General features: G+C 40.1%; 1 protein-coding gene across 1 annotated transcript in view; it reads left to right on the forward strand.

Moving 5' to 3' along the window:
* The first annotated feature begins 446 nt into the window (after nucleotides 1-446).
* DNAJC6 (DnaJ heat shock protein family (Hsp40) member C6) overlaps nucleotides 447-26,554 on the forward strand; it is a 51,992-nt gene continuing 25,884 nt past the window's right edge. The window contains exons 1-10 of the mRNA XM_064282098.1: nucleotides 447-637; nucleotides 1,930-1,979; nucleotides 2,087-2,235; nucleotides 18,235-18,357; nucleotides 20,133-20,266; nucleotides 21,499-21,693; nucleotides 22,644-22,761; nucleotides 24,165-24,244; nucleotides 25,030-25,223; nucleotides 25,332-25,412. Of these exons, the coding sequence (XP_064138168.1) occupies nucleotides 504-637; nucleotides 1,930-1,979; nucleotides 2,087-2,235; nucleotides 18,235-18,357; nucleotides 20,133-20,266; nucleotides 21,499-21,693; nucleotides 22,644-22,761; nucleotides 24,165-24,244; nucleotides 25,030-25,223; nucleotides 25,332-25,412 (1,258 nt within the window). The 5' untranslated portion in view covers nucleotides 447-503. The remainder of the gene's footprint in view (nucleotides 638-1,929; nucleotides 1,980-2,086; nucleotides 2,236-18,234; nucleotides 18,358-20,132; nucleotides 20,267-21,498; nucleotides 21,694-22,643; nucleotides 22,762-24,164; nucleotides 24,245-25,029; nucleotides 25,224-25,331; nucleotides 25,413-26,554) is intronic.

Consider the following 26,554-nt stretch of genomic DNA (forward strand, 5'->3'; position numbering starts at 1 on the left):
GTAATTTAAAATTTTCTAGTAGTCGCATTAAAAAAAAGTAAAAGGAAACAGATGAAATTAATTTTAATGATATAAATTATTAAACTCAATATATCTAAAACATTCTCACTTCAACATGTAGTCAGTGAACAAAATTATTGAGATACTTTACATTCTATTTTTTTACGCTATGTTTTTGAAATCTGGTGTGTATTTTATACTTCTAGTGTGTCTCAATTCAGACTGGCCACATTTCAAGTGCCCGGTTGCCACTTGGTGTGGCTAGTGGTTACATTATTGGATGGTGCCACTCTGGAGGTTCCTGGGACTCTGAGAGTGTACACTGCTGAAATCCAGAGTTGATATGTTCTGAGAGTAGGACATTGCCTCCAGGAATTTCTGTCCTGGACTTCCAAAAGTGGTCTGTGTGCGTTCTAGGAATGAAGAGGGACTGGTGTTCGTTGTAGTCCGTGCCATCTGACCTCCTTTTCTGTTTTTCATTGGCAGGTGCCTCGTCTGCAGACATGGAACCCAGCTATGGGGGCGGTCTCTTTGACATGGTGAAAGGAGGTGCAGGAAGGCTCTTTAGTAATCTAAAGGACAACTTGAAAGACACCCTGAAAGACACATCTTCTAGAGTTATACAATCTGTTACCAGGTATGTGCATTCTTTGCAGTTCAGCAGATGGAGCTCCGTGCTCCCAAAAGATCTGGTTACCTTCAACTGCTCGTCTGGCTCAAAAGTTGTCACTTTTGTGATGTAATTACATGGGAGCTGTGACCATACATCTGGTTGGCTGCAGCATGTCATGTAGCCATAAAGTTGAATTCTTTAGAAGTTACAGGTGCAGCTGAGAGAGCTCATTGGAGTACAGAGGTTGCCATCACAGGCTTTAGAATCAGATACCCTAGGTTCTAATGTGATGTCTATGAATTAGAATCAACCCAATAGCACACAACAACAACAACAATGTGGTATCTGTTTTGTTAGCCATGTGGCCAATGGCAAGTTAATTAACCTCTCTGAGCTTTACTCATATGCTCTGATAGGATTTGTCTTCGAGTGAGTGTGAGGTTAGATGAGATAATATAAAGCAATCAGAAGAAGCAATATTCATGAACTGTAATCACAGCAAAATTTTGGTTTTGTATCCTACCATCCTTTTAACATTTATTTAGGGGGAGGCATTCTCTACCCTTTTACCAAATGAAAATTCTGGCAAACGGGCCACATGAATTCTTTTTTATTTATAGTATTAGAAAATTCTATGTAATTTTAAGTTAAAATTAAGCAATCTTAAATCAGAAATTAAAATATCCAATCCAATATATTAATCCATATTTTAGTCTTTATGGAAAGGTAAAAAATTATCCTGTGCCTTTAATTCCCAGCTAGCGCCTCGTAGGCAGAAAAAGCGTGTCCTCTGTTCTTTTTCATTCACTTCTTTCCCTACTCCTTAGCTACTCACACTTCTGGGAGATTTCCATGAAGGCAGAGAGGGCGGAACAATGTGTTAATAAATAAGCAATGTTTTCTGTTCTGAGATTGATTCTGTTGATGAGGTGACATCTAAAGCGAGCATGGGAATGCACCTGTGGCTGTGGTAGATTTACCTCCCTGAGGACGAGGGCTGTCTTTTCCCAACGATCCTTGGCAGAGAGATGAGCTTCAGGGGAGTCAAAATATGGCACAGTGGTGAAGAGCCACAGCTGCCAACCAAAGGGTTGGCAGTCCGAATCCTCAGCCGCTCCTTAGAAACCCTACAGGGCAGTTCTACTCTCTCCTATAGGGTTGCTATGAGTCAGAATTGACTCGACGGCAAAGGGTGTGGGATTTTTTTTTTGGGTGGAACATAATTATCACAAGTTATGATGTACAGGTGTTTAAGGCAGAGAAATTTTGGCATGCTTGAATCATGTTAATGAATGACCTCCCTTTCTTGCTTTTAGCTACACGAAGGGAGATTTAGACTTTACTTATGTTACTTCAAGAATTATTGGTAAGTTTCTCATATTTATTAATTACTCAATAGCTCAGCTGTAAATTGATGCCTATAGTGACAGCAGACCTGTTTAACCTCTTTTCTTTCTGTGTGACCCCTCCTAGTGATGTCCTTTCCTCTGGACAGTGTTGACATAGGATTCAGGAATCAGGTTGATGACATCCGAAGCTTCTTGGATTCCAGACACCTTGACCACTACACAGTGTACAATCTGTCACCCAAGTCTTATCGAACTGCTAAGTTTCACAGCAGGGTAAGGAATTTTAGCCCTGCGATCACAGTATTGAAGACATCACAGGGTACTTTCCACCTTAAGAGTTAGCCTCAAAGCATTAGGTACATGATGCTGAAAAGCTATAAACTCTGGACACTTCTGTCCACAAAATATTTATTAGGCTGTTACGAGATATTCTGAAGATTTTCCTGGGATGAAGATATATTCAAGAAAGTTTGTCAATAAAATCAGGACAATTAATACTATCTAATTTGGGGCTTTAATCAGTTGGTTTCTGGCTGCTCAGTTGTTAGGGCACAATTCACGTTGCATATGAGGCTCAATTAGAGATTGAACGGCTAGGTAGGGCACTTGGCTAACCTTATGCTGTATCACTAGTTATGCCTTTGTTGTTGTTAGCTGCCATCAACTCAAATCCTGACTTACGAAGACCCCATGTACGACAGAAGGAAATGCTGCCTGGTTCTGTGCCATCCCCATGATCTGTTGCAGATTGGACCATTGTGATCCATAGGGTTTTCATTGACTGATTTTTGGAAGTAGATCTCCAGGCCTTTCTTCCTAGCCTAGCTTAGTCTGGAAGCTGTGCTGTCTTAGTCAGTTCAGCATCATAGCAACATATAAACCGTCCTACCACTGGTTGGGGTCGTGAGGGTGGTGGCTGCGTTTCAGGTGCATTGGCCAGGAATCAAACCAGGGTCTTAAACCTGGAAGGTGAGAATTCTACCACTGAACCACAAGTGTCCTTCCTTGTTGCTAGTTGGACGTCAAGATGAGACAGTGTGGTTAGATCAGTATGGACACACCAGTGTTAATGGAAGTATATTTTGGACATTCAGTAAAGGTGCGTCTTTTGTAAGTGAAGGGTACTACTTGAACAGTGTTCGTATTGTAGATTTGTTACTATTTCTAATAATAATAATAGAGCAGCAGCCAGTGTTTATAGAGCATTTACACTGTGTCAGGAGCTTTACATGCAATATCTGATTTAATTCTTTCACCAGTTCTCTGAGTTAGGTGCAGAAACTGAGGCACAGACAGATAAGTTAACTTGCCCAAGATCGCACAACTAGTAAGTGGCCTAAGGCTGGTGTTTTCAGCCATTGTCCTAGGCTGACAGTATTACTTGGAAAAGCTGGACTACCCATTTAAGGAGCTTTTTGAACTAGACAGAATTATTCTCGTTTCAGGGTGGTTAAAGAGCTGTGAGAGCTAGCCAGGTTTGAATCTGAATCGAGCCTGTTATTTCTGGCCACCAAATTCTTGATTTACTCACAGAAATAAGGCTTTTTCTCTCTCAAGAACGTCTTCAAATAATTTGGACGTTGCCCTTAGGTATGACTGGGTTTTGCAACCACATCTGGGTCTATCAAGAAAGAGAAAGCGTTTTCTACACATGAATCCTTTAAATTAAAAGTAAAACTTGATTTCAAATATGCAAAATGATAGCTGATGCCCATGCCTTGTGTCTGGGGTCTAAGCTTTACGTCTTTGATGTGGGAACACATTTCTCTCCAAATTCTAGTTGCCACAGGTCATCTCTGGGCTCAGTTTCCATACTGTAAAAACCACAAGAGGATTGATCTCTGTGCTTTCTAAGACCCCTTCCTGCTCTAATGTTCAGTAAAATAAGGGATAGATCTGTTTTCTCAGAGTGTTCCTAGAATAATCAAGATGTACCCAGTGGTTCTCAAACTTTAGAATTCATCATAATCACTTGAAGGGCTTGTTAAATACAGGTTGCTGGGCTCCAGCCCCATGTTTCTGATTCAGTAGGACAAGGCTGGGACCCAAAAAAACCAAACCCATTGACGTTGAGTTGATTCCAACTCATAGTGACCCTGTAGGACAGAGTAGAACTGCCCCATAGGGTTTCTAAGGCTGTAAATCTCTAAGGAACCTGACTGCCACATCTTTCTCCCAAGGAGCGGCTGGTGGGTTCAACCCTTCAGAGCTTTCAGTTAGCAACCAAGCGCTTTAAGCACTGTGCCACAAGGGCTCCTAAAATTGGGACAAGAATTTACATTTCTTTGAAGCTTCCAGGTGCTGCTGCCCTGGGGACCTCCTTTAAGGAATTCTGATGTAAATATTCTGAACCAATTTAGTCTAAACTGCCATTTTATAATGGAGATTTTAAATGCAGCTCTTTAAAATCCCCTATAATAAACTATTCTTTCAACTCTTATTTCATCCATTACCTAATTTAGAGTAAGCGAATTAACATCAAACAGAAACAGGGTAGGTATTGTGTTTCTAACTGTGATGCAAATTCTTTTGAATTGATTTTTCTTGTGTGGAGACTCAGTCAATACCATAATTTTCATAAGTGAAGGAACACGGAACATCCTGCATAATAGTTCATAGAAGTGTTATTTGATCTTGAAAGATCGATGATATTCTGAAACATTTCCCCCCAAAATTAAATAAAAATATATTATAGAAGTAGTCATACATATGGAGATGTCTTTCTGTGTAATACAGCCCCAACTTATGACACATTCGAGTTGTGATGAATGGCACTTAACCATCGTTCTTTTTTTTTTTTTTTTTTTGGTAAATCTCGTTGTTAGTAACATGTACTACATACAGTGTTGCAATGTGTAATTTGTTGATGTTATCATTCTCAGATATAACGTGTCCAAATTCCAAAGACAAATGAAGATCGGATTTATAAAGATTCTGATAATGAGGGCAATAATAATGAAAACAAACAAAAAAATCAAGCATTCGACTTCAGAACTGACTTTAGGTGGAGTAGTATCTTTACACTGCAAAGATACTGCTCCATCAAAAGTATCTTTACTCTGTAAAGACATCTTTAAAGGAAGATATCTATAATGCAATAATATAATTAATCTATAATGCAATAAAGATTTTGTGACCTGACTTATTCTCCAGAGGAACCTGGAATTACATATTGTACCCTGGGCTGCTCTCACTTGTTCCGGGAGAGCAGGGAGCATGTTTATTTTATTTGCTGCCTGGAACAGTGCCTGGCATGGCTAGTAAATGTCTTTCAAAAGGATGAATGTGCCAAGAATTATTAGACAATGTAGATATAACAAATATTTTGTTCTTGTTCTCAAGGCACTTAAGCCTAGTTGAGTGAGAACCCAGGACGTTGTAAAGGCAAGCACACATAGTATTTACAGTACCTGATGAGGGAGATTAGTGAAGGGAGATGACAGTGGGAACTGGGCCTTAAGGCACAAGTAGGACTTGTGTAGGTGAAAGTAGAGGGATTCTTTCTTGTCCATCAAACTGTACAATGTGCCTTAGGAGGCTCTTCATGAACTGGCCTCTGCTTGTGCTTTAGCTTCGTCTTTCACTGCTCTCCATCGCCCAAACACCCTGAGAGCCCATCAGGAGAGCTAGTGTGCATGCGTGTGCATGCTTGCACGTACTCAAAGATGCATGCTTGTACCTGTGTGTGTAGTCACATACCGTCTCTTTGCATGAAGTGCTCCCTCTCCCTAAAAAGTCAACCATACCAACCCTAGCTCAACCACTTCATTATTAGGCTAAAAATGGAGATAGAACATAAATATTTTGTTCTTGTCTCAAGACACTTAAAAGGGTAATTTCCACTTGCCGCAAGCTTTTCCAGTTTTATCCCCTAAAACACAGGGTTGTAGTACATTTTTAGTGCCTCCTAGGATAAAAAAAAAAAAAAAAAAAAGTTTTTTTTTTTTTTTTAGGATAGTCCTAGAACTTGGCAGAGTGGAACTGGACCTTCTGACCAGGCTCCTTCAACCCTTGCATTTCAGGAAGACAGTCCCAAAGTCTTAGTATTTTCATCTTAAACCAGGAAAACCAAACCCAGTGCCGTCAAGTCAATTCCAACTTATAGTGACCCTATAGTTTCATCTTAGCTCTGTTTTTTGACCTGGCTGTATCTCTTTTCATGGGCATTAGTGGTTCAGTGGTGGAATTCTCACTTTCCAGGCAGGAAACCTGGGTTCCATTCTCCACCAGTGTACCTCACCTGTCTGTCAGTGGAGGTTTATGTATCGCTATGATGCTGAACACGTTTCAGCAGAGTCCTCAGACTATGATGGACTAGGAACAAAGGCCTGGTGATTTACTTCCGAGAATCAGCCATTGATTTCAATCCTGTGAACCACAGCAGTCAGATCCACAACTGATCATGGGAATGGCACAGGACTGGGCAGTGTTTTGTTCCACTGTGCATGCTGTTGCAGTAAGTCGGGGCAGAGTTGTTGCAGCTAACAACAACAACATATCTCTCTTCAAGTCCCTAGTCCTTTCTCTTTCTAGCGCTAACACTGTGAATTGGTTTGTATCTCATTGTTGCTTTTCTTAGAAAATGTTTCTTAGTTTCAGTTTCTAGTCCTTGAGGACTAGAACCATTTTTTCCTACTTTCAGTTTAGGTTAGCAATTAAACCTCATTTTAAAAAATGTAGATAGGAAGAGTCTTCCATAAATACTAGTGTTGGAGGACCAAACATGGGACTGATTTTATTTCCACACTCACAAGAGGTCACCTCTGTCTGTGTCTACACTCACAGCAGCCTAACTCTGTCCATATTACAGGAGTCCAGGTCTGTCTGTGTCGTATATCTCTGTGCCTTGAAACCTGAACTCATTCACTTTACATTTTGATTATGTGAATGTTTGTGTGTTTGGGGGCATGGCAGATGGTGGCAGAGACAAGCTGTTTTCTGGGAAGATTTTACTTTGCTAAGGTAAATTGGCCTAGCAGCGCTTATGAAAATATCTTGTGGAGGAAGAGCACGGTTAGCAAACGAATGTATAAGAAGCATGTTATTTGCCCCCAAGTGAGTTCTATTGATAGTGACTCTATGTACAACAGAAAGAAACACTGCCCAGTCTTGAGCCATCCTGGCAATCATTGCTATGTTTGAGCCCATTTTTGCAACCGCTGTGTCACTCCACCTTATTGAGGGTCAAACTTTTTTTGCTCTGCCTGTAATTTACCAAGCATAATGTCTTTCTTCAGGGCCTGGTCCCTCCTGATAACATGTCCAAAGTATGTAGGATGAAGACTCCCCACCCTTGCTTCTAAGGAGCATCCTGGCTATACTTCTTCCAAGACAGATTTGTTTGTTTTTTTCTGGCAGTCGATGGTATATTCAGTATTCTTTGCCAACTGCATAATTCAAGTGCATCAGTTTTTCTTTGATTTTCCTTATTCATTGTCCAGCTTTTGCATGCGTATGAGGTGACTGAAAATACCATGGCTTGGTCAGGTGCACCTTAGTCTTCAAAGTGACATCTTTGCTTTTTAACACTTTAGAGGCCTTTTGCACCATATTTGCCCAATGCAATGCATCATTTGATTTCTTGACTGCTGCTTCCATGGGTGTTGATTATGGATCCAAGTAAAATGAAATCCTTGACAACTTCAGTGTTTTCTCAGTTTATTTTGATTTTGCTTATTGGTCCAGTTGTGAGAATTTTTTTTTCTTTATGTTGAGGTGTAATCCATGCCGAAGGCTGTGGTCTTTGATCTTCATAAGTACTTCAAGCCCTCTTGGCTTTTAGCAAGCAAGATTGTGTTATCTGCATTTTGCAGGTTGTTAATGAGTCTTCCTTCAATCCTGATGCCATGTTCTTCATATAGTCCAGCTTCTCAGGTTATTTGCTCAGCCTACAGATTGAATAAGTATGATGAAAGGATACAGCCCTGAAGCACAGCTTTCCTGATTTTGAACCACGCAGTATCCCCTTGTTCTGTTTGAACGACTGCCTTTTGACCTATGCACAGATTCCTCATGAGCACAAGGAAGTGTTCTGGAATTCCATTCTCTGCAATGTTATCCGTAATTTGTTATGATCCACCCAGTCGAATGCCTTTGCATAGTCAGTAAACACAGAAAAACATTTTACTGGTATTCTCTGCTTTCAGCCAAGATCCATCTGATATCAAGCAGGGATATCTCTCATTTCACATCCTCTCCTGAATCTAGCTTGAACTTCTGGCAGTTCCCTGTACGGCTGCAACCGTTTTTAAATTATGTTCAGCAAAATTTAACTTGTATGTGATATTAATGATATTGTTTGATAATTTCCACATTCTGTTGAATCACCTTTTTTTGGAACGGGCACAAATATGGATCTCTTCAGTCGGCTAGCCAGGCAGATGTCTTCCAGATTGCTTCACATAGACAAGTGAGTGCTTCCAGTGTTGTGTCCATTTCTTGAGATAACAAATACCTCATTCGGCATTCTTTCAATTCCTGGAGCTTTGTTTTTCACCATTGCCTTCAGTGCAGCTTGGACTTCTTCCTTCAGCACTATCAGTTCTTGATTATATGCTACCTCCTGAAATGGTTGAATGTCAACCAATTCTTTTTGGTACAGTGACTCTATGTATATCTTCTTTTGATGCTTCCTGCATTGTTAAAGCAAAAGGAATAAATGATCAAGTACAAGAACTGAACAGAAGGTTTCAAAGGGCGGCTTGAGAAGACAAAGGAAAGTATTATAATGACACGTGCAGAGATCTGGAGATAGAAAACCAAAAGGGAAGAACATGCTTGGCGTTTCTCAAGCTGAAAGAACGGAGGAAAAAATCTAGCCTCTAGTTGCAATAGTGAAGGATTCTATGGGGAAAATATTAAATGACGCAGGAAGCATCAAAAGAAGATGGAAGGAATACACAGAGCCATCATACCAAAAAGAACTAGTTGATGTTCAACCATTTCAAGAGATGGCATGCGATCAGGAACCGATGGTACCAAAGGAAGAAGTCCAAGCTGCTCTGAGGGCATTGGCGAAAAACAAGGCTCCAGGAATTGATGGAATATCAATTGAGATGTTTCAACAAACAGATGCAGCGCTGGAGGTGCTCACTCATCTATGCCAAGAAATATGGAAGACAGCTACCTGGCCAACCAACTAGAAGAGGTCCATATTTATGCTCATTCCCAAGAAAGGTGATCCAACTGAATGCAGAAATTATAGAACAGTATCATTAATATCACATGCAAGCAAAATTTCGCTGAAAACCATTCAAAAATGGCTGCAGTAGTATATCCACAGGGAACTGCTAGAAATTCAGGCTGGTTTCAGAAGAGGACGTGGAACCAGGGATATCATTGCTGATGTCAGATGGATCCTGGCTGAAAGCAGAGAATACCAGAAGGGTGTTTACCTGTGTTTTGTTGACTATGCAAAGGCATTTGACTGTGAATCATAACATTGCAAAGAATGGGAATTCCAGAACACTTTAATTGTGCTTATGAGGAACCTTTACATAGATCAAGAGGCAGTTAGTTTTCAGACAGAACAAGGGGATACTGAATGGTTTAAAGTCAGGAAAGGTATGCGTAGGGATTGTATCCTTTCACCATACCTATTCAATCTGTATGCTGAGCAAATAATTCGAGAAGCTGGACTATATGAAGAAGAACGGGGCATCAGGATTGAAGGAAGACTCATTAACAACCTGCATTATGCAGATGACACAACCTTGCTTGCTGAAAGTGAAGAGGGCTGGAAGCACTTACTAATGAAGATCAGAGACCACAGCCTTCGGTATGGATTACACCTCAACATAAAGAAAACAAAAATTGTGACAACTGGGCCAATAAGCCATATCAGGATAAATGGAGAAAAGATTGAGATTGTCAAGGATTTCATTTTACTTGGATCCACAACCAACAACCATGGAAGCAGCAGTCAAGAAATCAAAAGACACATTGCATTGGGTAGATCTGCTGCAAAGGACCTCTTTAAAGTGTTGAAAAGCAAAGATGTCACCTTGAAGACTAAGGTGCGCCTGACCCAAGCCATGATATTTTCAATCACATCATATGCATGTGAAAGCTAGATAATGAATAAGGAAGACTGAAGAAGAATTGACACTTTTGAATTGTGGTATTGGCAAAGAATGTTGAAGATACCATGGACTGCCAAAACAACGAACAAAGCTATCTTGGAAGAAGTGCAACCAGAATGCTCCTTAGAAGCAAAGATGGCGAGACTGCATCTTACATACTTTGGACATTTTGTCAGGACGGATCAGTCCCTGGAGAAGGACAGCATGCCTGGCAAAGTACAAGATCAGTGGAAAAGAGGAAGACCCTCAACGAGGTGGATTGATACAGTGGCTGCAACAACGAGCTCAAGCATAACAATGATTGTGAGGATGGTGCAGGACTGGGTAGTGTTTCGTTCTGTTGTGCATAGGGCCACTGTGAGTCGGAACTAACTGGACGGCACCTAAGATCAACAACAACAAAGTGCTGTGTTCAATCTTTTGCCCATAGAATCCTTTAATATTGCAACCCGAAGCTTGAATTTTTTCCATCACTTCTTTCAGCTTGAGAAATGCTGAGCTTGTTGTTTCCTTTTTGTTTTCTAACTCCAGGTCTTTGCATATTTAAGTATAATACTTTGTTTGCTCGAGGTGCCCTTTGAAATCTTCTATTTAGCTTTTACTTCATCGTTTCTTTTGCTGTAGCTACTGTATGTTCAAGAGCAAGTTTCAGAGTCTCTTCTGATATCCATTTTGGTCTCTTCCTTCTTTTCTGTCTTTTTAATGACCTCTTGCTTTTTTCATGTGTGATATCCTTGATGTCATTCTACAACTTCTCTAGTCTTCAGTTATTAGTGTTTGGTGTGTCAAATCTATTCTTGAGATGGTCTCTGAATTCAGGTGGGATATACTCAAGGTCAAACTTTGGCTTTCGTGGACTTGTTTTCATTTTCTTTATACATATATTATATATACCTAAATCTATATTTATTTATATTAATAAGTATGTATTCACATTTGTATGTATTTGTTCTATGTATACAAGTATTTGCCAGTTCAACAATTTTTACATGTATAGTTGTTATACATGTATAATTCGGTGACATTGATTACATTCATCATGCTGTGCAGCCATTATCACTAGCCTTTCCTCAATTATTTCACCACCATTAATAGACACTCAGTGCTCCTGAGCAATAAATCCTCCTTTCCCTCTTTCCCACTCCTGGTAACCACTAATAAGCTTTGGTCTCTGTACATGTGTCTATTTCATATGAGTGGTATAGTATAATACTTGTCTTTATTTAGCTCAGCATAATGTTTTCAAGGTTCATCCGTGTTACAGCATGAATCAGGATTTCATTTATCTTTATGGCTGAGTAATTTCCCATTGTATGTATTATCCATTCATCTGTTGATGGACATTTGTTTCCACCTTTTGGCAATTGTGAATAGTGCTGGTTTCTGTTCGTGTTCAGGTTTCTGTTTGAGTTCTTGATTTCAACTCTTTTGGGTGTACTATATCAAAGGCCCAACTGGGTCTTTTAGAATCTTCCATGATGTTGATGATTTCTAAACCATGTAATCTTGTAGAATTTTTCCCTGTTTTGTTGAAACTTGTTTTTTGAAAGAGATGTTATCAACTTGGGCTTCTTAAAGGGCTCACGATTATTGGGAAGTCGACCTTTTATTTTCCCTTCCAGAGTTCACCAGAGAGGTTGCTGTAGCTCCCTGTTGCTTCTGATTTGGTTTCCTGATTGGGGAGGGAGGACGGCTGTAGACAGTGTCTTTACAGCCGGTATTTCCAACTCTGCTTCAGCAACCACGCGTCAGTGTCAGGACAGGAAAATTGGTGTAGGAAAAAATCACTAGCTGGGGAGCCAGAGGACCAGGGAGTGTACTGGCAATTCCCCACATTCTAGTTCCGTGGCCTTTGGTGAATTGAATGTCTTAACCTTGGTAAAATACAGCCATGACTTGAAGCCATAACTACCACACAGATGCAAGATGAAATTCCAGTTAGTAATCAGTCTTCAGACAGCATGGTCTACTGGAAAGTACGCGGTATTTTTTAATTGTTTTTTTTTGAGGTGAAATTCACATAATATACATGAAATTTAAGCTTTTAAAAAATACCTTAGATTCGCATCTCAACTCTGCCTTTTCCTGGGCAGGGCACATCACCTCTTCTGAGCCTCCTGTCGAAAGTGGGGAATGACAATAAGAGTACCTATTTCACAAGTACTCTCAGAAGACTTTTATTGTATGTTTGTTGTAAGGGTTAAATTTAATAACGGTGTCTTAAGAGGAAGCATTCAGTAAGTAGTAGCCAGTATCAACACTGATAATAATAAAATGCAACAATAAATGATTGACTGAAGTACTTCTGTCCTCTAAAAGCATAGCAGATTCTTAGAACACCAGACTATGGCACTTCAGTTTGATTCTCCATAGCACCTTTTACTATTGTGCTCAGCAAACGGGCTGCTTCTGCCATTCAGATTATCCCCTGCTTGGGGAAATGGAGAGGTGAAAACTGGAATGGCATCCAGCCCTGGCTGTTTTGGCATCTTTCCCCACTGGGTGGTATCATGGCAGCCTTGTAATCCATATGGTGTTCTCTGATGCTCAGTGACTCCAGGAGGTGTTCAGACAGAATGAAGATGGCTCGTGAAGTGTCACATACCGAGGACTGTGCTTATTGCATGAAGCTGTGAACCCCAGAGAGCTGCAAAAATAGCTTGCTGTGATTGAATTTCTTCTTTTTTTTTTGCCTTAATGTTTTTTTCGCCCTTTTAGACAGAGTACATGCCTTTAAAAAAAATTCTAATTGTATGTTTGCTTAATGGTGTGTAATTATATATCAAGTAAATATATAATTATGGAGTACTTTAAATTAATATTATTTACTTGATTGGTTTAATGATTCTGAAGCTATTAGCCTATTGTGCTGAGGACAACTTATCCAATTTTTAGCTGAGAAGCATTTAAATAATTGACATTTGGCGTGTGTGTGTGGGGGTAACATACCATTTAAAAAACGTTATTTAAAAAATTATTGCCTGAGAAAACAAGTTTCTTATACTTTCATACTATTGCAATCTGAAAAGCAATGAAATCTATTCACCTGTTTCTTGTTCAAGATACTGCACATGTCAACGAATGTTATTATAAAGAGTGCCAGATGGGGTTCATTTCTCAGCACCAACCTTATGACCAGCACATGGATACTGGGCACTGTGTTAATGAAGAGATTATGGTCTCTCTTCTCATGGAGCTCATTGTCTACTGGGGAGACAGAGATAAACTGTTAATTTGAATATAACTTGAGAATAAAGCTAGCATTTATTGTGTTTACAATATGCTGCCTAATTCTCACAAGGATCATATAATGCTGGTCTGCACTTCACACACACAGAATCCAGGCTTTGAGATTAAGATTTAAGGTTGATCAGGTAATCAGTGGAGAGAGCCAAGGTGAAAACCCAGCCTGTGACCTTAATCAAGTTGCTGGTGATAAAAGCTTCAATAGATAGATGTAAATGGACTAGTGCTTGGGTACAAAGACCAGTAAGCCTTTCTGCGTGGGGGTGTTAGAGAAATTATCAGAGACAACAGAGCACTTGAGCTTGGGTTTTGAAGGATAAGTAAGAGCTTACCAAGGGATGAAGAGAAGAAAAAACATTGCAGACAAGGAACAGCTTGTGTAAACTTATATTTTGTAGTTCCTCTGAAAGCAAAATTTATCTTCCCAATTATTCTTTTTTAAAAAACCAACAATTCTGTGGGGACCGTGGTCTCAGGGAACATCTAGCTCAATTGGCCTAACAGAGTTGATAAAGAAAATGTTCTACGTTCTACTTTGGTGAGTAGTGTCTGGGCTCTTAAAAGCCTGTGAGTGGCCATCTAGGACACTCCACTGGTCTCACCCCTTCAGGAGCAAGGAAGAATGGAGAAAACTAAAGACACAAGGGAAAAATTAGTCCAAAGGACTAATCGACCGCATCTACCACAGCCTCTGTCAGACTGAGTCCAGTATAACCAGATGGTCCCTGGCTACCACTACTGACTGCTCTGAGAGGAATCACAATAGGGGTCCCGGACAGAGCTGGAGAAAAGTATACAACAGAATTCTATCTCAAAAAGAAAGACCAGACTTGCTGGCCTGACACAGACTGGAGAAACCCTGAGAGTATGGCCCCCAGACACCCTTTCAGCTCAGTAATGAGGCTATTCTTGGGGTTCACCCTTCAGCCAAAGATTGAACAGGCCCATGGAACAAAATGAGACTAAATGGCCGCACAAGCCCTGGGGCAGGGACTGGAAGGCAGGAGGGAACAGGAAAACTAGTAATAGGGAATCCAGGGTTGAGAAGGGAGAGTGTTGACATGTCATGGGGTTGTTAACCAGTGTCACAGAACAATGTGTGTACTAACTGTCTGATGAGAAACTAGTTTGTTCTGTAAACCTTCGTCTACAGTTCAATTAAGAAAAAACAAAAATAAACCCTATGGACAGTCCTCCCCCCCCCAAAAAAACCAATACCAATAATTCATTTTCATTCCTTCAGAATATATTAATGGGGAGTCTGTTTGTGAGTAAGGAATGAACCAGAAATGCCTCTGAACCGTGTTAAGTAAAAAAGGGAAGCTGTTACGGAGTTTAAATCAACAGAGGCCCAGCACTGGGCCACCCTGGATTGTTTGGTAGCTATGTCAAGCATTCAAACTACTTTGTTTGGTAAACCACACCTGTCATTTCCAAAGGTATAGGAAAATGAGTATCCTGGAAGATTCTTTGCTACCACCCCACAATCATCTTGTAGAAAAATAGTTACAAATTAACCAAAAAGAATGAACTTTTTTTTGGCAGCCTTGGAGAGAGGCCTCCACAAGTTTGCTTTCATATGTCAGTTCGACAGAGTCCACAGATAATTTCCCTTTTATATTTTGATGATTTATTATTTGGTTACTGGAAAAGGGCCAATCAAAGAGATTCCTCCTGCCTCCCTTTTCCTACTGTCAAACGTAAGGAATTTGAGACCTTTGGGAATCCCTGGTGGTGCAGTGGTTAAGAGCTTGGCTGCTAATCAAAAGGTCAGGAGTTTGAATCTACCAGCTGCTTCTTGGAAACCGTATGGTGCAGTACTACTTTATCCTACAGGGTTGCTATGAGTCAAAATTGACTCGATGGCAACGGTTTTGGTTTTTTTGGTTTGGGTTTCTTAGGCCAATGGTGGTAGTGTTGCAGAGCACTTTTTATTTTTTTTAATTTTTATTGTGCTTTAAGTGAAAGTTTACAAATTAAGTCAGTCTCTCACACAAAAACTTATACACACCTTGCTACATACTCCCAATTGCTCTCCCTCTAATGAGACAGCCCATTCCCTCCCTCTTCTCTCTCTTTTCGTGTCCGTTTCTCCAGCTTCTAACCCCCTCTACCCTCTCATCTCCCCTCCAGGGAGGAGATGCCAACATAGTCTCAAGTGTCCACCTGAGCCAAGAAGCTCACTCCTCATCAGCATCCCTCTCCAACCCATTATCCAGTCCAATCCATATCTGAAGAGTTGGCTTTGGGAATAGTTCCTGTCCTGGACCAACAGAAGGTCTGGGGGCCATGACCACCGGGGTCCTTCAGTCTCAGTCAGACCGTTAAGTCTGGTCTTTTTACGAGAATTTGGGGTCTGCATCCCACTGCTCTCCTGCTTCCTCAGGGGTTCTGTGTTGCGTTCCCTATCAGGGCAGTCGTTAATTGTAGCTGGGCACCATCTAGCTCTTCTGGTCTCAGGCTGATGTAGTCTCTGGCTTATGTGGCCCTTTCTTTTTCTTGGGCTCATAATTACCTTGTGTCCTTGGTGTTCTTCATTCTCCTTTGATCCAGGTGGGTTGAGACCAATTGATGTGTTTTAGATGGACGCTTGCTAGCGTTTAAGACCCCAGATGCCTCTCTCTAAGGTGGGATGCAGAATGTTTTCTTAATAGATTTTATAATGCCAATTGACTTAACTGTCTGCTGAAACCATGGTCCCCAAACCCCTGCCCTGCAGAGCATTTTCTGATGACGCCATCCATATAAAACCGTTCTTTCTCCAGAACTCTCTGCTCAGTAAATGGTGCCTCCTTTCATTGAGCTCTTCAAGATTGAAACCTGGTAGTCATCCTTGTCCCTTCCCCCAACTTTCTCTTAAGTACACCCCTCCACACACACGTATTGCCACCACATACTCAATCTCTGATTGTCTTGTGTACAGGTATTCCACCTCCTACTTATCTCTTAAATCTCTCTAGTCTTTTTTTACCCCAGAGCCACTTAATTAATCTAAGCCACCATCGCCTTTTGTTTAGACCCCTCAGCAGCCTCCTAACTGGTCTTCCTGACTTTAGTCTCATGTTATTCACATCCACTGTCCATACTGGAGGTTCAGAGATCTTTGGAAAATGCAGACCTGAGAGTCACTCTCTTTCTTGACCCTTTTGTGCCTGGCAGTACACATAGCGACCATGAACTTTTTCAGCTTCGAGGTTTATTGGGAAGGTTCTGTACCACTGACAGTGCATGTTGCTGCAAGGCAGGGGCCTTTATGACTGTTTAAAACCAAAGAAACGACATGTGCTGCAAATTATTAATTTTTACAGGGTTTCATATGAGGTGTCTAAATATTTGATAGGAAAAATAGAAATTTTGAAAATTTTAATTTCGTTGGCACTGGGTTTTTTTTACACATATGTACCAATAAATTGTGGTGGATACTCTGGGGTAATTAGTGGTACTTCATATATTCCACTGAACACTTAGGGTAGGCTGGTGGGAGGGGGCAAGAAAAAAAAATCCATAGTAAAAAAAATCAAACCCATTGCCATTGAGTTGATTCCAACTCATAGCAACCCTATAGGACAGAGTAGGACTGCCCCATAGGGTTTCCAAGGAGCAGCTGGTGGATCCGAACTGCCGACCTTTTGGTCAGCAGCTGAGCTCTTAACCACTGCACCACCAGAACTCCAAATCTGTATTACCTACCAACCATTCAGGTACACTCAAGGATTCAGCATGCTTCCATTAATGAAAACACACAGTGTCAACAAAATACTCAGACAGAGAATACTTGGGTCACCAAAGGGTAAATGCTTCTCCCAGTTCCTTACAAGATACAAGGCCTTGTATGATCTGGCCCCTCAGTTCTACACTCTTGCCATACTGGGTTTCATTCATTTTTTTCAGACATAGCTTTATCTGATCTCAGGGCTTTGCACTGGCAGTTACTTAATAAAGTAATAGTGTTAATAATAATAGCAACATTTATTGAGCACTCTCTGTGTGCAGACACTAAGCATATCCCTTTAAGTTCATTGTCATTTAATATCCACTACAGTGGGAGGAAGGGAGGTATCATTTGCTGTATTTTGTGAAGAAAGTCTTAGGTCACAGACTTTGCCCGAGTCCAAGCTTTCCATATGATTTTAGTTAAATTAATAAGTACCTAGTCGATTGGGTTTCATGCCTCGTATTTTTCAAGCAAATGATCATTTTAACCAGTGTGCTGTTGTAGCACAGTGACAGGATTTGTAATCAGAAGAGCTGGGTTGCAGTGACCAGTAGTTTATCTTTGGACAAAATAACCTTTGACAGTCAGCTTTCTCATCTGCAAAATGGGGATAATATTAATGTCTGTCTTATGTAATTGTGTGGATCAGAGTCAAACAGATCCCTGGAACATAGTCAATACTCTGAAATTTACTAAGTAATATGTGAAATGAATGAATATACATGCCCCCATAGAGGGACCTCCATTAAAAGAGAAAGAAAGAAGAGCTGTACACAAACCTGCTTGACTGTGCAGTATGTTTCATATTACCACAAGAACTGAGATAAAATTAGAGCTGATGCAGGATATATAAGGTCACACTATAATTAAACATCTAGTAGGCAGGTCAAACCATTTTATAGTTAATAGAAATTAAGTTCTGTGTAACCTCAGAGAATTTTTAAAAACCCATATGCTCAGTTTAAATGGTGTCGCTTAATTTAAAATGTATTCCAAAATGGGTTTTCCACATTTATTGAAACAGAATCTTTTAATTAAAAATTTGCAGTATTGAACAAGTCGACTGGATGGCAGTGGGTGGATTTTTGTGTCTGGACATTGTTCCCAACTCTTCTTGGCTATGTTAGCAGAGGATGTGGTATGGGTTCCAGAAGATGTTGTTTGGTGTGACACCTGCTTATGGAGAAGAAGTTGCTGGGAAATTAATTTCCTTTTGCCGTATTCCCTTAGGTCTCAGAATGCAGTTGGCCTGTTAGGCAGGCGCCCAGTTTGCACAACCTCTTTGCTGTGTGTCGGAATATGTATAACTGGCTACTGCAGAACCCCAAAAATGTCTGTGTCGTACACTGCTTGGTGAGTAACCTTCCTGTTGGTGGTGGTGGTGGTGGTGGTGGTGGCTAGGTTTGTTGAAACCACCCGGCCCTGTACAGAATGGTGGACAGGTGACACTTGAGTTCAATAATCATTTATTGAGCCCCTTAGGAGGAAGGTGATATGAAGGATGTAAAAATGAGGGAGAAATTTACTATTGCTGCCTTAAAACTTGAGTACTAGTGGGCAGGTTAGATATGTACATAACTCACATAATGCAAAGATTCTAGAATGTGCTGAGTATTATAAAAGAGGTAGAAACAAGAGCTGTGGGTACACGGGTAAAGTAACAATACCATTGAAATTTGTGTTAATACAATTGATGTAAATATGTTGATGTGTGTGTGTATTTTTTTTTGTCTGTTTGTGTTTAAACAAAAATAAAATAAAAAGAAACTTATGCCCTTGTAAGTAGTCAAATGGATTAAGTGCATTTTTAGAACAACTACCAGGGGGAACTGATGAGTTTTCTAACAACTCACGTCCTAGAATTCCTTTCCCAACCCTTCCTCTGAAAGCCTCTTCTCTGTCCTTTAAAACTCAGCTTTCATCTGGGAGGAAAAAAAAGAAGCAGCAGCATTTCAGTGGATTGAAAGATGAATGACTTAGCCTGCATTTGAGCTAGTTTGGGCTGTGGTTATATTAATAAAAGCATAATGTCCAAACCAAGGGAGGTGATATTTCCTCTTTAGTTATGTCAGAACATATCTGGTATGTTATATTTCACATCTGGCAGTGCATTTAAGGGCACCAAATGATGTCTCTTGATATGGACTGTTGAGTGAGGAAGAATTGAAGAGATGGGATGTTTTAACCCAGAAAACAGAAGTGTTAATGGAAAGAGAGGGAATTTCAGATATGTAAAGGGCTGTCACAGGGAGAAAGGAGTAGGTGTAATCTTTGTCCTGAAAGAAGGAAGAATGAGGACCATTGGGGAACAAACTTCAGCTCAGTACACTCAGTATAAGGAAGAATTTTGTAAACTGGAATGGAGTATCAAGTATCAGTAAGTTCCCTGTGACTCAAAGTAATCTAGAAGAGGCTGGACAACCATCTATCAGGAGTGTTATGAGATGTATTCCTATACTGAATGAAGGTTGAATCAGGTGAAACGTCTTTATTTTATATGAATATAGGACCATGCTTTGGGTGAAACACATATGTTAAAAAAAAACCCTTTTCCATCAAGTCTGTTCCGACTCATAGTGACCCTATAGGACAGAGTAGAACTGCCCCATATGGTTTCCAAGGAGCACCTGGTGAATTTGAACTGCCAACCTTTTCGTTAGCAGCCGTAGCACCACCAGGGTTTCCAAAATACATACATGGTGTATTCTAAAAAGCAGCATTTACCTAACCTAGGAACTTTTTACCTCTGGTCCTAAAACTGAGAGACCTCAACTATTAGTTCTGATGCTCCAAGTCCAAAGTTACCTTGAAAATTAAATTATATTTTAAGTAAATATATGCAAGTAATGGGAGAAGAGTTTCCCAAAGGATTGCATTTATATTGCTTGGGTTTCTTAGGTGAGTAGAGAGTTAGTTTTATGCTAAGAATAAGGGTTTCCTTTCTGCTTTGTGATTTAAATAGCTGGACCAGATCCTGGTTTTCAAGTGAACTTAGACACCCCAAGTTAAGAGAATTTCTTAGAGCTCTCTCTCCACCTCCCCTCTCTTCATTAGAAGTATAACCATTCTCAGTGGAGAGTGGCTGATTGGACCATGTTCATGATGAATTTATATATTTTCTTTGGCAGGATGGACGGGCAGCATCGTCAATTCTGGTTGGTGCTATGTTCATTTTCTGTAATCTCTACTCTTCTCCTGGCCCAGCTATTCGATTGCTATATGTAAAGCGACCAGGAATTGGACTTTCACCATCCCACAGAAGGTAGAGTAAGCTAGACGCGGAGTTAGGCTCAAATGTGGTCTAACTGGTATCATGTACTATTCAAAACCCACCTCATAAGTACCATGATAACTTGTGTTATTTTAATCTGGTATCTGGCATTATCTTGAACTATGGAAAAAATGCGATCAGATTAGGATATTTGGTTTTCATACAGCTTGAATTTTTTTTTTTTTGAAGCCCCAGGTGGTGCAGTGGTTAAGAGCTGCAGCTGCTAACCAAAAGGTCGGAAATTTGAATCCACCAGCTGCTCCTTGGAAACCCTATCGGGCAATTCTACTCTGTCCTATAGGGTTGCTATGAGTCGGAATTGACTAGATGGCAGTGGGTTTTGTTTTGTTTTATATTGCCCTCTTTTGAGAATTTGTTTTAAAATTAGAAAGAGCCTTTAAAGAATACTTACTGTCCACCTCTCTCCTTTTACAGATGAGGACACTGAGAATCAGGCAGATTGTGACTTCCCTGGGTCTAAAAATACCTAATGGACAGAGCTAGAACGTGATCTCAAATTGCAGGCTCTACAACCAGTGGCTTTCTGTTTCACTATCTAGGTCTTCATGGGAATACAAGGAGTAGAGGGCTATATTTACCACTGATGATTGTCCTGTGGGATACACAATAACCAAAAGAGAAGAAAATGTAAAAATATATGTGGAATAAGGAATTAAAAAAAATTTTATATTGATGTAGGAACAAGGAAATAGATTACAAAAGACAATGCTAAAAAGTGGCTTTAAAAAGACAAACCTTTTAAAGATAACTTCTATTTTCTTCCTTTTGGTCACAATTTCTTCTCTTCTCATGTTTAAATTGCATTTCTTCTTTTGTTTGTTTTTTGTGTTTTTTAATTAAAACTGCTTCTGATGATAAAATTCTAAAATTTGTTCACAGCCAGCCTTTAGCTGATAAATTCAATCTACTGGATCAAATAGGAATAGATGTTCAAATATTAAGCTAGCGTAAAGCTCTCATAAGCTTTTCCATTTGATAAATACCCAGTTATCAGTTCCATGGGAAAGTAGAGTAGGTTACCAGATAAAAGCTTTCTTAAATTATCGGCTGCATTATCTTTTGCTAGTTAATGTTTAAGAAATTAACAGGATGGATTTTCATTGTAACTTAATAATTTGAAAGAACAAACTTTATACCGAAGATTGGCTACTTGTTTCTCCCAGTGTGACAGACCCCAATGGAATGACAATCTTCTGTTTCAGATATCTGGGCTATATGTGTGACCTACTTGCAGACAAGCCCTACCGCCCTCATTTCAAGCCGCTCACAATTAAGTCGATCACTGTCAGTCCAATCCCTTTTTTTAACAAACAGAGAAATGGATGTCGCCCTTACTGTGATGTATTGATTGGAGAAACCAAAATATATACCACCTGCACAGATTTTGAACGAATGAAGTAAGTCATGATACTTTGCTTCATTTCTTCTTGTGAATTCCCCAATTCTTACAGAAGTAGGATCATAGTCTTCCTTTGAGGAGTGCATCATTGTGGAAATTGCAGATATTAAAACAAAAATTCACCATCAGTGGTAATCCTAGAAATGTACAACCAAACCAGGGGATGCCATGGCTACTTTTCAAGAAGGGAAGAAGGACTTGAAGAGAGTCCATTTTTCAGGAATGACTAGCATGAGTTATAATGAGGCCTGAGACAATGGTGGGAGACAGAGGACTTGGGTATTTTTGAAAGAGATAGCTGTGATGGGATTTGGTGAGGATAACAGAAGAATCAGAGATGAATGAGGTTTCTAGCTGGAGCAACTAGGTGATATAATTCAAGAAGATACAGAATCCAGAATAAAAGAGCAGGTGCCAGTGGGAGGTGGTGGTAGGGATGCGGAGAGAAGGGTTTTGGCGAGGTGGTAACATAAAATGAAATTAGTTTGGAATAGGTTGAATTTGGGGATTGGTATCCAAGATCCTCACAGAGCATGACATTGCTGTTTGTGTACTTATCTTGGTTGAATTTTTTGTTCTCTCTCTATCTCAGCTTTTACTATAAACTTAAGGTTAGGAAAAGACAAATACACCAGGGCTGACTGTATTTGAGGCAAACAAGAGGATCTGCAAAGTAGGGATGGACAACTTAATTATCAGGAAGTCTACAGAGGATGGAGAGAGAGGGCCTGGCATCAGACCAATACCATCCCGTTTTTGAACCAGCTCGTTCCAAGTTGGGACTGGCTGGACTCTTGATTTTGCTGAAGATAGGATATGGTTCCTGGGCCCAGGCCTTGGCACACAGATGCCTTGGCCAGAGCTACAGAGGGCTGTACTTGTGTGTGGGACTATGATCGCACAAGATTGGACTCTTCCTTAAGTGTAGGCTTTTGTCTCTCTTTAAAGAGAATATCGTGTCCAAGATGGAAAAATCTTCATTCCTTTAAACATCACTGTGCAAGGAGACGTGATTGTTTCCATGTATCACTTGAGGTCAACCATCGGGAGCCGGCTGCAGGCTAAGGTATGGTTAAAGGGAGAGTCTTGGGATAAGCAAACCCAAGCCTTTGGTGGCAGTATTTCTGAGTCTTTTCTCCAAACTACTTTGAGCTTGAGTGACTTGTGATTTTAGAACTATAAAGACCCTCTAAAGATTGCTTATGTTCCCTCTTCTGCCATTTTAAAGGTGAGGAAACTGAGGCTCAGAGAGATTGTGACTTGCCAAAGTCCTTGACATGAAGACTCTGCCAGAAGTTGAAGCCTTAGAACTTCCAGAAACTATGTTTTTTAGAATCTTGCACCTTTTCGATAGTATTTCATTTGCATCAGTGTAAGGAGGTAGATTTTTGTTAAGGACATGAGCCTAGATAATTGTATTTTGGGGGGGGGGGATTTTTAATGAGATAAAATTCATGTAACAAAAAATTCACCCTTTTATACTGTGGAATTCAGTGATTTTTAGTATAGTCAGTGTTCTGCAAGCATCAGCACTATCTAATTCCAGAACATTTTCATCACATCAGAAAGAAACCCTGTACCAGTTAGCAGTCACTTTCCATCCCTTCATCCCCATCTCCTGGCAACCACTAATGTACTTTGTGTTCTATGGATTTTCCTATTCTGGACATTTCATATAAATCTAATCATGTAATATATGGTCTTTTGTGACTGATTTCTTTCACTTAGCATAATGTTTTCAAGATTCATCCATGTTATAGCATGAATCAGTACTTCATTTCTTCTTATTGCCAAATAGTAGTACAGCGTATGGATATAACCCATTTTATTTATCCTTTCATCAGTTGATGGACATTTGGGTTGTTTCTACTTTTGGCTATTATGAATAATGCTGCGAGTAATTTTACTTTGATGCGTTGAATATTTGCTAAGTGCATGCTCTGTGCCAGGCATTGCCTAGGGGTTTAAAATGGGCAGGAATAAGAAAGTGTCCCTGCCTTGAAGGAACTCAGTGGAAAGAGGATATTCACGTGTGTACAGATATTCATAATGCCATAGTAGATGTAGATATGAGGTGCTATCATTGGAACAGTTTGCTTTAGGCAGCAGTGGCCCAGACGGGCTACAAAAAGGATATGACCATCACACATGGGACTGGAAGGGTGCATTCACCAGGCTAAAGCAGGGCATCCTGAGAAGAAGGAATGGCATGAGTCAAAGCATGGCAGTGTGCAGAAACATGGGGCATTAGCAAGTGAGGAAGTGGCTTGCCAAGGCAAAGTTCATGGAAAGCAGTGGCTAGAAATGAAGCTGTGCCAGTTCAGGAAGGAAAAACCACTTAATATTCATATTAGACAAAGATTCAGATACAGAAACAGGTGAAGGTACATGGCTCTTCAAAATATAATCTTTTGATCAGATTCCCTTTTCACTGATCATTTGTAATGTGTTTTTCTTGTGTATTTTTAGGTCACCAACACACAGATATTCCAGCTTCAGTTTCATACTGGATTCATACCACTGGACACAACAGTTTTAAAGTTCACTAAGTAAGTGCTGCTTTGGCTGAAAGCCCTTTCAGTCAGTGCTGATATGGATGCTGGGAGCCAAGCATCCTAGAGCTCTTCAGCATTGTGCTGCATCCTCCCTTGTAATCCTGTGCTGCTGGACCATTGAGTGCAGCTCACAGCACTTGGAGGCTAGTTGCATTTGAAATCCTTCAGTTAAATATGATTTGTCTCAAGAAGTACAAATGGGTCAAATAATTTCAAATAGAAAGGTCTAAAATTTGCATGCGAGGAAACAAGAGGGAACAGAATGTCAATACTTTGATACTTTGCATTTGTGTATCTCTTTCTGCTTTTCAGCAGAGATGGCAGTCAGAATGGTATGAGCAATGACCCATCAGAATGGATACCAGGCAGTAATACTGACAGAGGGCCCTGGAGGGTCCTTCTGCACCAGACATTAACCCTTAGTTGCTGTATCATGGTGTGATCTAGGAAACTCAATGGTGATAGGTGGGAGTTACAAGACCTGGAATAGGAACAGTGATTATAGACCTATTACACCATTTTAACTACTGCTGTCCCTGTGCCAGTGTATACTGGCTTCATATATCAGCCATGCTTTCACGCGCAGCGTCCTCCACATCCTTTGAGCAGGCAGTATTATCCCTTTTTTCTAAATGAGGAAACTGAAGCTCCAAAATGTACAGTAACTTGTTTGGTTAATGATTTAAGTCTTTCCTAAAAATAAGTCTCAGTGCAGTGTAGGATGAGCATCACACTGATTCCATTGCATTTGACTGGTCTTCTTTTAAATCCATATTTAGACCTGAGTTGGATGCATGTGATGTACCAGAAAAATATCCTCAGCTATTTCAGGTGACACTGGATGTAGAATTACAGCCCCACGACAAAGTCATAGACTTAACCCCGCCCTGGGAGCATTACTGCACAAAAGATGTCAATCCCAGCATCCTCTTCTCTTCTCATCAGGAGCACCAGGACACTTTGGCCTTAGGAGGTAAGTTACCTGGTGGTTTTGCTTTTTGGGATGAGGCCTCTGTTGTTATTTATCACATTGAGTTCTTTCTTGTGTTTCATTGATGCTGCATGGCCTTTTGTCTTGCAGGACAGGCTCCAGTTGATATCCCTCCAGACAACCCCAGGCATGTTGGGCAAGGTGGCTTCTTTTCCTCTCTCTGCTGGCAAGGTATGTCTTTAAGTTACATGGTTCATGTACAAAGTGGTTGGACTTCAAAGCATCTGAAAGCAAATCAGCACTTTGAAACCATCCAGTTTCCTTCTTATTTCACACTGTTGCTGCTCAATCCCTTTTCAAATCAGGCAACTTCTCCACTTTCTTTCTTTCTTTTTTTGAACACTTATATATTTATTTTGACTGTGGCGATCAAGAAACATATGCAATTAAAACTAGAATTACTGTGTTATAAGTTTTAGAGAGAGAATGGATATTGCCAATCATCTAAAAAAAGAAAAAAGCCTTATGTAATCTCTCTGTGACTCCTATGGCATGGTAACAAAGTTAGTGGATTTTTCTATTATTGCATTTAAAAAATTCTTTTATTGTGGCAAGAATATATATAACACAACATTTACCAGTTCAGCATTTTTTACATGTACAATTCAGTGACACCAGTTACGTTAACCATCACCAGTATCCATTGCCAAATTTTCCGTTACCATAAACAAATACTCAGTGCTTCCTAAACAATAACTTCCCTTTTCCCCTCCCTCCCACCCTTGGAAACCACTAACAAACTTGGATCTCTATACCCGTTGCTGTTGAGGATCTCTATACATTTGTTTATTCTAGCTATTTCATGTAAGTGGGATCATACAGTATTTATCATTTTGTGATTGACTTATTTCACTCGTTGCAGTCTTTTCAGGGTTCATCCATGTCGTAGCATGTATCAGGACTTCATTTTTCTTTATGGTTGAGTAATATTCCATTGTAGGTGTATACCACATTCTGTTTGTCTGTCTGTTGATGGACGTCTAGTCTGTTTCTGCCTTTTGGCTTTGTGAATGGTGCCGCAGTAATTATAGGTGTAGGCCTCCTCTCTTTCAACTTCACGAAAGCTCTTAGACTGGTACAAGATGCCACTGTAACCTGAATTCTACCTCTCTGTGCTGTGTTTTGAATCACATCTTTCCTGCCATAGATGTACAATTTCTTTTTCCAAAACTCTAAGAGCTGTATGTATTTAGGAATGCACTTTATTTTTTTGCTATTTTAGAAAGGCGACATGGTACGTAAACCATGTGTTACTTAGCATCCCCAGACGCATCTCAGATAATGCCCTGTAATCAAACACATTAACATCTCTG

The sequence above is a fragment of the Loxodonta africana genome, chromosome 3 (genome assembly GCF_030014295.1).
Source record: "Loxodonta africana isolate mLoxAfr1 chromosome 3, mLoxAfr1.hap2, whole genome shotgun sequence".
Taxonomy (NCBI): Eukaryota; Metazoa; Chordata; class Mammalia; order Proboscidea; family Elephantidae; genus Loxodonta; species Loxodonta africana.